Below are 12321 nucleotides of genomic sequence, written 5' to 3' on the forward strand. Positions count from 1 at the left end.
TGACAGGTTTCAATCTTTTACATTGAATGAGAGCAATGAAAAATCTAGAGACTATATAGTTTTTTGTGACTGTGACTTAATTCGTTTATGGTTTTGAACACGTCAGTACAACAGTATAATTAAGATCCTACATTAAGCATCTGAAAACAATTGTAAGTAATGTTTATATTTTCTCTACAGTCTGCACCCTCTCTCTTTCTTAAAAGCAATTTTGAGTACTTAAGAGGTAATTATCGAAAAGCGGTGAAGCTATTGAACAGTTCAAACATTGCTGAGCATCCAGGATTCATGAAAACAGGTAAAAGAAAATTGTGAAATTTTAACTTTTTTATCTTCCTCTTCTAACCCTTCTTACTTGTCCACCTCCCAACACCCAGTCTTTCAAGTGATTTATGCTAATTTTTCTTTTTCTTTTTTTTTTTTTTTGGCTGTATATGCTCTGATTCTTTTTTTGGGCGGGGACGGAGTATCACACTGTTTCCCAGGCTAGAGTGCAGTGGCACAATCTTGGCTCACTGCAGCATCTGCCTCCTGAGTTCAGGTGATTCTTCTGGCTCAGCCTCCTGAGTAGTGGGATTACAGGCATGCAGCACCACACCCAACTAATTTTGTATTTGTAGTAGAGATGGGGTTTCTCCATGTTGATCAGGCTGAGGCTGATCTTGACCTCCTTACCTCAGGTAATCTGCCCGCCTTGGCCTCCAGAAGTGCTGAGATTACAGGTGTGAGCCACCGCACCCAGCCATATGCTAATTTTTCAATGAAAATGTTTTAATATTTCTGCTGCAAAAAAATTCCAGTAATTCTTGTCTCTACTTTAGAAGAAACCTCATTACTTCTTGCTTTTACTTTGCTTTCTTTACTTTTTTTTAGATACTTTTCCAGGTTGGATCACTTTTTTCTTTTCCTTTCCTTTCTCTTTCTCTTCTTTTTCTTTTTCTTTTTGAAACAGGATCTTGCTTTGTCACCCAGGCTGGATACAGTGCTACAATCACAGCTCACTATAACCTCGACCTCCTGGGCTCAAGCGATTCTCTCGCCTCAGCTTCCCAGGTCACTGGGACAATAAGAATGCACCACCATGCCTGGCTTAGTTATTGTAAAAACAAGGTTTCACTATGTTTCCGGGCTGGTCTCAAACTTTTGGGCTCAAGTGATCTGGTGACCTCTGTCTCCCAAAGTGATGGGATTACAGGTGTGCCACTGTGCCTGACCCCAGATGACTTTTCTTTAACCCGACTTGCTCTTTTTTTTTTTTTTTTTTTTTTTTGAGACAGAGTCTTGCTCTGTTGCCCAAGGTGGAGCTAGTGGCATGATCCTGGCTTACTACAATCTGCACCTCCTGGGTCCAAGTGATTCTCCACCGCAGCCTCCTAAGTAGCTGGGACTACAGGCACGTACCACCACACTCAGCTAATTTTTCTAATTTTTGGTACAGTCTGGGTTTCATCATGTTGGCCAGGCCAGTCTCAAACTCCTCACCTCAAGTCATCTGCCCACCTCAGTGTCTTAAAGTGCTGGGATTACAGGCGTGAGCTACTGCAGCTGGCTCTTTCATTTGTTTTATAAGGACCTTGGACTTTTGCTTTGAGATCTTTTAAGTAAATATATAATGTTCTTACTTTTTTCTGCCGTAAAGGCAGTTAATAATACGATTTTTTTCAGTACCTTGCCCAATTCATATGACTTCTTTAGATCATTAACTATATCAAAAATCTTTCTATAAAGCTAGAAAGATAAGTGTTATTACATATTCTTGCCTCTATTTAGAAAGTCTTACAAATCCCTTGATATTAATGGTAACATGAAAGTAAAAATTGTGAATGTCATTTAGGTTTATATCATTACTATTTTATGGAGCAGAAGAAGGAAAATTATTTATTCAAGAAATGAGGATAAACTATTGAAAATGTGTGCTTTGCCTCAAGTTTAAAATGTAAACTATATGGTTTTTTATTTGTTTTGTCTTATTTTGTTTTGTTTTGGATTCTATTTAGATAAACACATGAGTATACATGCAAACACACTCAGACCTTCCCCCGTTTACCCTTTCAGTTCACTGGAGTGATGGAGGATGGAGAAGGGCACTTTGTTCCTTATGATTCTCTTGAGGGTGTTCTTTCTTTTCTGAATACCCATTTCTAATTCTGCTCAATTTTAGTTTGTTGTTTTCATTGTCGTAATTTCTCCTCAGCAGCCCACTAACATGCAACATGAAATGATCCCTGAAACTGAGAAGATAATACACTTTGAGAAAACTTTGCTTAGGATTTTCTTGATGTAGATGTCATTGTCAATCTTTAAAATGGAGGCAGGAGCTGGAAGTGGTGGCTCATGCCTGTAATCCTAATGCTTTGGTAGGCCAAGGCAGGAGGACCAGAAGTTCGAAGTTACAGTGAGCCATGATCATGTCACTGCACTCCAGCCTGGGCAACAGAACAAGGCCTTGTCTCTAAAAATTAATAAATTAATAAATAAAGATGGCCAGGTGTGGTGGCTCACACCTATAATCTCAGCACATTGGGAGACCAAGGCCAATGAATCACTTGAGGTCAGGAGTTCAAGACCAGCCTGGCCAATATGGAGAAATCCCGTCTCTACACGATGTACAAAAATTAACCAGGTGCAATAGTGTGTGCCTGTAATCCCAGCTACTTAGTATCCCATAATGCTGGGATTACAGGTATGAGCCCCCAAACTCAGCCTAGTTTTTGTCTTTTAAATATTGTAATTTCTTCATTTAAAATTATGTCAGAAGATTACCTTTAGTTTTTAGTGTTAAGCAATAAATTATTAATGATTATTAATTTTATCATTTTAGTCAGGCATTTTATACCATTAAGGGCAAAGATTGTTTTGGAATGTTTGGTTAGCCATTTAGAAAAAGAATACTAAAGCTTAGATTACTTTCATTACACCAGAATAAAATCCAGAGAGATTAAGGATTAAAATGTAAAATTAAATAAAAGTAAGACAAAACTTGGAAGAATATTTTAATTTTGTGATGGGGAAGGCTTGAGCAAACGTTTTCCAAAATCTAAGTACCATAGAGTTTAGAAAACATTGCTAAATTTGACCACATTAAAATGTATCATTAAAAATGTAAACACATATACATATACTGAAACAAGTCACAAAACAGATGACAAACAGAGGTGGGCAGGAATATTTGAAAAAGATGTAACAGAAGGTTTCTTTAACATATAAACCAACTAGTAATCAACAGGAAAAACATCCATAACCAAATAAAGGAATAGATTGGCCAGGAACGGTGCTCACTCTTGTAATCTCAGCACTTTGGGAAGTCAAGGCAGGAGGATCACTTGATTCCAAAAGCTTGAGACCAGCTTGGGCAACATAATGAGACCCTGTCTCTACAAAAAATAAAAAAAATTGGCCGGTGCAGTGCCTCACGCCTGTAATCCGAGCACTTTGGGAGGCCAAGGTGGGCGGATCACAAGGTCAGAAGTTTGAGACCAGCCTGACCAACATAGTAAAACCCCGTCTCTACTAAAAATACAAAAATTAGCCAGGCATGGTGGTGGGCACTTATAATCCCAGCTACTCAGGAGGCTGAGGCAGGCGAATCACTTGAACCCAGGAGGCTGAGGTTGCAGTGAGCCGAGATCATAACACTGCACTCCAGCCTGGGTGACAGAGCAAGACTCCATCTCATTAATTAATTAATGAAGCTGGGCATGGTGGCCCGCGCCTGTAGTCCCAGATACTCAGGAGGCCGAGGCATGAGGATTGCTTGAGCTCAGAAGGTTGAGGCTGCAGTAAGCCCTAATTATGCCACTGTACTCTAGCCTGGGCAACAGAATGAGACCCTGTCTCAGAGGAAGGAAAAAAAAAATTAAGGGTAAAAGACAAGAAGAGGCAACATACAGGCTAAAAAATACAAATTCCCAAACATGAGAAAATGCTTAGCCACTGTGGTATTTAAAGAAGTGTGAATTAAAATTGGTAGAGACTTATGGTTTAACAAACATAAGGAGGATTTTATATACTCTGTTCTTTTCTTTCTTTTTCTTTTGAGACGGAGTCTCACTCTGTCATCCAGCCTGGAGTGCAACGTCAGGATCTCGGCTCACTGCAGCCTCCAGCCCTCAGGTTCAAGTAATTCTCCTGCCTCAGCCTCCCAAGTAACTGGGATTATCAGCGCCCTCCACCACACCTGGCTAATTTTTGTGTTTTTAGTGGAGGTAGGGTTTTGCCATGTTGGCCGAGCTGGTCTCAAACTCTTAACCTCAAGTGATTCACCCGCCTCAGCCTCCCAAAGTGCTGGGATTACAGGCATGAGCCACAGTGCCCGGCCTCACTCTGTTCTTTTCTACATATTCTTGCATTCATTTAATATACTTTGGCAGTTTCCGTATATACTCACTTCCTTGTTTCTGATTTCTACGTAATATTTCATTGGTGGATACAATGCATAAACATTACATTACTGAGAAATATTTTTTGTTTTTTGCATTTTTGTATCATTTATCTACAGTTATTAAAAATTAGCTGGGCATGGTGGCTCATGCCTGTAATCCCAGAACTTTGGGAAGCGAAGGCAGAAGGATTGCTTGAGCCCAGGAGTTCAAGACCAGGCTAGGAAATATAGTGAGACCCTGTCTATTTAAAAAATTATTTTTAAAAAGGAAAAAATATAGAACAAAATTAGACTAACAAAATAGGATTGGTTTTTAAAAATAATTTTTTTTTTTTTTTTTTTGAGATGGAGTTTCGCTCTTGTTACCCAGGCTGGAGTGCAATGGCGCGATCTCGGCTCACCGCAACCTCCACCTCCTGGGTTCAGGCAATTCTCCTGCCTCAGCCTCCTGAGTAGCTGGGATTACAGGCACGCGCCACCATGCCCAGCTAACTTTTTGTATTTTTAGTAGAGGCGGGGTTTCACCTTGTTGACCAGGATGGTCTCGATCTCTTGACCTTGTGATCCACCCGCCTCGGCCTCCCAAAGTGCTGGGATTACAGGCTTGAGCCACCGCGCCCGGCTGCTTTTAAAAATAATTTTTATCACCTTTAATAAAAGAGATTTTAAAAGGAGTTTTTAAATTTTTCAGATGTTTCCTAAATTTCAAATGCCTTGTCAACTGTTCTTTAGGTAGTAAGTGGAATGGTAACAGAGTGAACCCAGCAAAGATAAGCCCAATTCTTGTCTGAGGAACATCAACATTGAAATTTTTCCGTGGACACATTTTTTTTGTGTTTTTCTCAGGTGAATGCTTGAGGTGCATGTTCTGGAATAACCTTGGTTGCATCCATTTTGCCATGAGCAAGCACAATTTGGGATTATTCTACTTTAAAAAGGCTCTGCAGGAGAATGACAATGTCTGTGCACAGCTGAGTGCAGGTAGCACTGATCCAGGTAAGCCCAGTACTGGGGGGCAGTTTGTATTTATTACTTCAGAAAAGCATAATTTAAAAAGGATGAATGTGGTTGAAGTACCCACCCTGTAGACTTACGAACAGTTAACTCTGATCTTACATAACAAGCTTGGCTCTGGAGATTTTTAGTAGATGTTGCTACTTTGAATAGCAATTACAAGGTGTTAAAAGTAATTCTGAATTATCCAGAAATTTAAGTTGCATTCCATTTTACATGGATTTGAAAATGAGTGATTCCCTATGGTTAATATTATATACCAGAATGTCTGATTAGTCACAACATGACTGTGCCAAACTAGGTTTATTATAGATTTTTTTTTTTGGAGACAGAGTCTAGCTCTGTCACCCAGGCTGGAGTGCAGTGGTGCAGTTTCAGCTCATTTTAACTTCTGTCTTCTGGGCTCAAGTGACCCTCCCACCTCAGCCTCCTGAGTAGCTGGGACTATAGACACGTGCCACTGCACCTGGCTAATTTTTGTGTTTTTTTGGTAAAGACAGGGTTTTGCATGTTGCCCAGGCTCGTCTGGAACTCCTGGGCTCAAGCGATCCTCCTACCTCAGCCTTCCAAAGTGCTGGAATTACAGGTGTGAGCCACTGTGCCCAGCTTATTATAGATTCTTTGCAGAGTTTTGCATGTGATACTGTTGGTTAGCATCTGACAGTCTTTAAGCAAATTCTTTTTTTTTTTTTTTTTTTTAAGATGGCGTTTCACCATGTTGGTCACGCTGGTCTTGAACTCCTGACCTCAGGTGATCCATCTGCCTTGGCCTCCAAGGTGCTTGGATTACAGGTGTGAGCCACCACGCCTTGCCTCTTTAAGCAAATTCTTAACGTTTATCCTTAATATTTATTATCATGTGGATCCTTGATCCAAAATGCCTGAAATCAAGCAATTATTTAGCTTTTAAAAATAATAACCTATTTGATGACAAATGTATTCTAAATCAAAGTAGACTGTAACACTGAATAAATAGGTGATAACACATGATAATAAAATGGTTAACCAAGATGAAGAAAAAAAAATTTTTCTTTTTTTTTTTTTTGAGATGAAGTCTCACTGTGTTGCCCAAGCTGGAGTACAGTGGCACGATCTTGGCTCACTATAGCCTCTACCTCCTGGGTTCAAGTGATTCTTCTGCCTCAGCCTCCTGAGTAGCTGGGGCTACAGGCATGTGCCACCATGCCCACTTAATTTTTGTATTTTCAGTAGAGATTCGGTTTCACTATGTTGGCCAGGCTGGTCTTGAACTACTGACCTTGTGATCTGCCTACCTCAGCCTCCCAAAGTGCTGGGATTGCAGGCATGAGCCACCATGCCCAGCCGAAAATTTTAAAAAGTGGAAACTTCTTAACAGACTCTAAATATGTTGGCTGGGCGAGATGGCTCATGCCTGTAATCCCAACATTTAGGGGAAGCCACAGTGGATCACTTGAGTCCAGGAGTTCAACACTAGCCTGAGCAACATAGAAAGACCCCATTGCTACAAAAATAAAAGTAAAAATTAAACAAAAAAAGAGAATAAAGTAAAAATGTAGAAAAGCAGTATAAGATTCAAAGGAGTGAGAGTGGGTCCTATCTCTTATCTTTGCCTTCCTGGAGCATTGTTGCCTGAGTAGCTGGTAAATGAGAAGAGACATCTCTGGCTCTGCCAGCATAGATAACTGAGATGACTCTGGAAAATATTTGGGGGGTTGAGGATGGAAACCACCATTGGTAAAAGCTATTATCAGATCAGGATTATTGGTGTTCAAACATGGTAGTGTCTAAGTACTTAATGGAATAAATGTTTTCAAGGTAACTGTTACCTTTAAATCTAATGATTTATTCTTATCTAATTTTTATCACTAGGCAAAAAATTTTCAGGAAGACCCATGTGTACGTTACTAACCAATAAGAGATATGAGCTGCTGTATAACTGTGGAATTCAGCTTCTTCACATTGGAAGGCCTCTTGCTGCCTTCGAATGCCTGATTGAAGCTGTTCAGGTTTATCATGCAAATCCTCGCCTCTGGCTACGGCTGGCTGAATGCTGCATTGCTGCCAATAAGGGGGTGAGTGCTGCTTGGTATCTTTTTGAACCCTATCTTACCTCCACTTACTACATGGAATGTGAAAAAAAAAAAGGAAACTTGGAAACATACATAAGACATCATTCTCTTTTATTTATTTCTTTGTATTTTATTTATTTTTTTTGAGACGGAGTTTCTCTCTTGCTGTCCAGGCTGGAGTGCAATGGCGTGATCTTGGCTCATTGGAACCTCCGCCTCCCAGGTTCAAGCGATTCGCCTGCCTCAACCTCCCAAATAGCTGGGACTACAGGCACGTGCCACCATGCCTGGCTAATTTTGTATTTTTAGTAAAGACAGGGTTTCACATGTTCCCCAGGCTGGTTTTAAACTCAGGTGATCCACCTATCTTGGCCTCCCAAGGTAGGTGGGAGGTAGGTGGCCTCCCACTTACCAGACTCTCAAAGTGCTGGGATTACAGGTGTGAGCCACAGCACCTGGCCATCATCATTCTCTTTTTAACTGTCATTGAATGTATAGATCGTCTTCTTTAACCACTGGGGAAAAATGTGGTTTCAAAAAGTCATTTGTTGGCTGGGCACGATGACTCACACCTGTAATCCAAGTACTTTCGGGGGCCAAGGTGAGTGGATCACTTGAGCTCAGGAGTTCAAGACCAATCTAGGCAACATAGTGAGACTGAGACTTCCATCTCTACAAAAAATTATCTCGATGTGGCGGCGAGTGCCTGTAGTCCCAGCTAATCAAGAGGCTGAGATGGGAATATTGTTTGAGCCCCAGGAGGTGGAGGTTGAAACGAGATCAGATAGAGCCACTGCACTCCACCCTGGGCAACAGAGTGAGACCCTGTGTCAAAAAAATAAAAATGAAAATGTAAAAAGTCATTTATTAACATTCTCCTTCTTGGTAAGTATGGCAACATTAAAGAGTTGAAGCCAGTCAGAAAGTCGTGTCTGTTGGAACAGTGGTCTGCTAGCTGCTGCAGGGGTCAGGAGCCATGCCATCTGCTGGTGTAAGAACAGTGTTGTGTAGCCTGCTGTTAGAGAAGTTCTGATAACACAATGTGGAAAGAACTGCACTAAACTGGGTTTCCTTCAATGCCTGAGGGTTTTACTTTGGTTTCAGTAAATGATGCAGAGTTTATGGATTACCAGGCTATTTCAGATACATGATTGCACGTGGTAGCTATGAAAATAGGCCAGTTTACATTGATGTCCCTGCTTAGATTATCTCCAAATGGCAGTTGGTGGAAACCTTTTGAATTTCAGTTTGGGAAGGATCCTTAGGAGATAGGGGAAAGATGAGTTGTATGAGAATTACCAGATACTTGTATCTTCCATTTGTTACCCACCCCCGGCTCTTGCTGTGCTTTTTGGACATGTATAAACATTGGGAAGGTATGGTATCTGGAGGCTTTACCTTGCATGACTGCCATAGGTGATACAAATGTTGAGGCTTTCCTCCTGCTGAACAGCAGTTTCAGAGAAGTACAAGAGCTAAAGAGATGTTTGCTAGTTTTCATACATAGTACTTCGGTAGTTTATGATTTGAGTATACCATTAGAGGAAAAGATGAATGATGTCTTTGAAAGACTTTATTTAATTATACTTGGCTTTTTAAAAGACAACTTTCTTATTGGTTAATTATTAACTGATAAACAGTTCTAGGCAGAATTTATACTTCTTAAAGATGCAAGAAGCAATTAGAAATTGCTTATTCTCGGCCGGGCACGGTGGCTCAAGCCTGTAATCCCAGCACTTTGGGAGGCCGAGGCGGGTGGATCACGAGGTCAAGAGATCGAGACCATCCTGGTCAACATGGTGAAACCCCGTCTCTACTAAACATGCAAAAAATTAGCTGGGCATGGTGGCGCGTGCCTGTAATCCCAGCTACTCAGGAGGCTGAGGCAGGAGAATTGCCTGAACCCAGGAGGCGGAGGTTGCGGTGAGCCGAGATCGCGCCATTGCACTCCAGCCTGGGTAACAAGAGCGAAACTCCGTCTCAAAAAAAAAAAAAAAAAAGAAATTGCTTATTCTCTTTCATCTGTTTATAAATTTAAGTGTTGGGGGCCTTTCTTTAGTATTTACTTGAAACCAGCAAGTTACTTTTTTCTGGGACTAGGGAAAGATTGTAAAGTTTAACATTTTCTTTTTTTTTTTTTTTTTTGAGACGGAGTTTCGCTCTTGTTACCCAGGCTGGAGTGCAATGGCGCAGTCTCGGCTCACCGCAACCTCCGCCTCCTGGGTTCAGGCAATTCTCCTGCCTCAGCCTCCTGAGTAGCTGGGATTACAGGCATGCGCCACCAGGCCCAGCTAATTTTTTTTTGTATTTTTAGTAGAGACGGGGTTTCACCATGTTGACCAGGATGGTCTCGATCTCTTGACCTCGTGATCCACCCGCCTCGGCCTCCCAAAGTGCTGGGATTACAGGTTTGAGCCACCACGCCCGGCATAAGTTTAACATTTTCTTTTTAAATTAACTGATTTTGGAAATAGTACTTTTAGGGCCCCCCTAGAGGAAAAGGAGGGGGAGGGGAGATTAAGTATTTTCCATATTAATATGCTGCCAGTCCTGTTTCTTTTTTCTAGAAAAGTTCTGAATTTATAATTTTTTTAAAATGGTAAAGATGACTTTTGGTTGCCATAACTTCATGAACACACACAATTTGTACTACAGGTAGAAAACTTGCCACCAATAATATCTTCGTGCTTTTCCTCCTCCTGAAAAAAACTTTGGGGTAACCTAAAAAAACAATAAAAACAAGCCCAAAACACTAATAAAATCAGAGGACAAATCCCAATAGGAGTAACTGTAAACTCCAAATAAAATTTCATAAAATTTGTTTTATTTAGTCAGGAAAGGAGGTATGCTGAAAAAAGCAGTTTGTAACTTCAGAAATAAATTTATTTTGGATTAAAAAAATTGTTTACTTGTTTATGTTAAGGAGGTCATTTTGTCCTGTATATCTGGTACATGTTATTTCAGACTTGGCAGAGGCAAGGCTTATATTTACCTGGGCAGTGTATAATATATGGGAAAAGATTTGCTAAACAAAAATAGTCCCAATATTTTAATTATGATGATCCTTTTACCTTAAAACTGATCTTGATCTGGCACACCTTCTGGCTATTAGGGATTGAAGGTATGGATTATTATTGTAAGTTTTTAGTCCCATTCCATCACGGGCCAGTTTGTTTTCATCTGTTCCATCTTCAGATCTAGCCATTTGGATCATTTTTTATGGCCTTAGCAATAGGAGAAGACATTATGGATGATTCACTATAAAATTGTCACCACAACTAGGAAAAGAAGTCAGAACAGAAGTCCTCCCAAGAATGGTTTAGAATGTCCACTTTTTCATTAATATTGCATGGCCTTCTCTAGACACAATTAGTTTTGATCAGAGCGGTTTTATTTTTGTATTATTGTATGTTTAGCACTGTGTAGTATATTCTTTATTAAAAGTCATATATGGGCCGGGCGCGGTGGCTCAAGCCTGTAATCCCAGCACTTTGGGAGGCCGAGGCGGGTGGATCACGAGGTCAAGAGATCGAGACCATCCCAGTCAACATAGTGAAACCCCGTCTCTACTAAAAATACAAAAAGTTAGCTGGGCATGGTGGTGCGTGCCTGTAATCCCAGCTACTCAGGAGGCTGAGGCAGGAGACTTGCCTGAACCCAGGAGGCGGAGGTTGCGGTGAGCCAAGATCGCGCCATTGCACTCCAGCCTGGGTAACAAGAGCGAAACTCCGTCTCAAAAAAAAAAAAAAAAGTCATATATGGAAGTGCAACTATAATATAAGTTATGTTCGGGAGCAGTAAGTAACAGTAAAGAAACATTTATGTTTAGAGAAAAGACTTTTTGCAGGGCAGAGATTAGTTTTGCAAATTCATATTGATTAACTCCAGATTGTTCCAGTATGTGAGAAATTGAATGTCATTGTAAGATAGCTAGTTGGGATTCCACCTGCAAGTAAATTAGAGACGTGTTTTATTTTATTTTTGAGACAGAGTCTCATTCTGTCATTTAGGCTGGAGTGCAGTGGCGTGATCATGGCTCACTGCAGCCTCGACCTCCGTGGTGTCAATCTTTCCACCTCAGCTTCCCTAGTAGCTGGGACTATAGGCATGCACGACCACACTTGGCTAATTTTCATATTTCTTTGTACAGATGGAGTTTCAAGCAATCATCCGCCTCGGTCTCCCAAAGTGCTGGGATTATAGATTCAAGCCACCATGGCCAGCTTAGTTTTTTGTTGTTGTTGTTTTGAGACGGAGTTTCGCTCTTGTTACCCAGGCTGGAAATGGCACGATCTCGGCTCACCGCAACTTCCGCCTCCTGGGTTCAGGCAATTCTCCTGCCTCAGCCTCCTGAGCAGCTGGGATTACAGGCACGTGCCACCATGCCCAGCTAATTTTTTTGTATTTTTAGTAGAGATGGGGTTTCACCATGTTGACCAGGATTTTTTTTTTTCTTTTTTTAAATAAAAAAACATTTTTCCTGGCCGGGCGTGGTAGCTCACATCTGTAATCTCAGCACTTTGGGAGGCTGAGGCAGGTGGATCACTTGAGGTCAGAAGTTTGAGACCAACCTGGCCAAAATGGTGAAATCCTGTCTCTTCTAAAAATACAAAAATTAGCCAGGTATAGTGACAGGTGCCTGTAATCCTAGCTACTCAGGAGACTGAGACAAGAGAGTCGCTTGAACCCAGGAGGTAGGGGTTGCAGTGAGCGAACACTGCACCACTGCACTCCAGCCTGGGCAACAGAGACTTGGCAAAACTCTGTCTCTAAAAAAAGGTAATATAAAAATTAGCTAGTCGTGGTGGCATGCACCTGTACCAGTAGTCTCAGCTACATGGGAGGCTGAAGTGGGAGGATACTTGAGCCCAGGAA

The 12321-nt window shown here is 41.1% G+C and overlaps 1 protein-coding gene across 4 annotated transcripts in view; it reads left to right on the top strand.

Moving 5' to 3' along the window:
* Positions 1–12321, top strand: part of CNOT10 (CCR4-NOT transcription complex subunit 10) — a 105336-nt gene that overhangs the window by 39720 nt on the left and 53295 nt on the right. For all 4 annotated transcript variants that reach the window (XM_003930920.2, XM_074405926.1, XM_074405928.1 and 1 more), the window contains 3 exons: positions 181–298; positions 5228–5377; positions 7247–7449. In XM_003930920.2, the coding sequence (XP_003930969.1) occupies positions 181–298; positions 5228–5377; positions 7247–7449 (471 nt within the window). The remainder of the gene's footprint in view (positions 1–180; positions 299–5227; positions 5378–7246; positions 7450–12321) is intronic.

Source organism: Saimiri boliviensis, chromosome 9, assembly GCF_048565385.1.
Source record: "Saimiri boliviensis isolate mSaiBol1 chromosome 9, mSaiBol1.pri, whole genome shotgun sequence".
In the NCBI taxonomy this organism is placed as follows: domain Eukaryota; kingdom Metazoa; phylum Chordata; class Mammalia; order Primates; family Cebidae; genus Saimiri; species Saimiri boliviensis.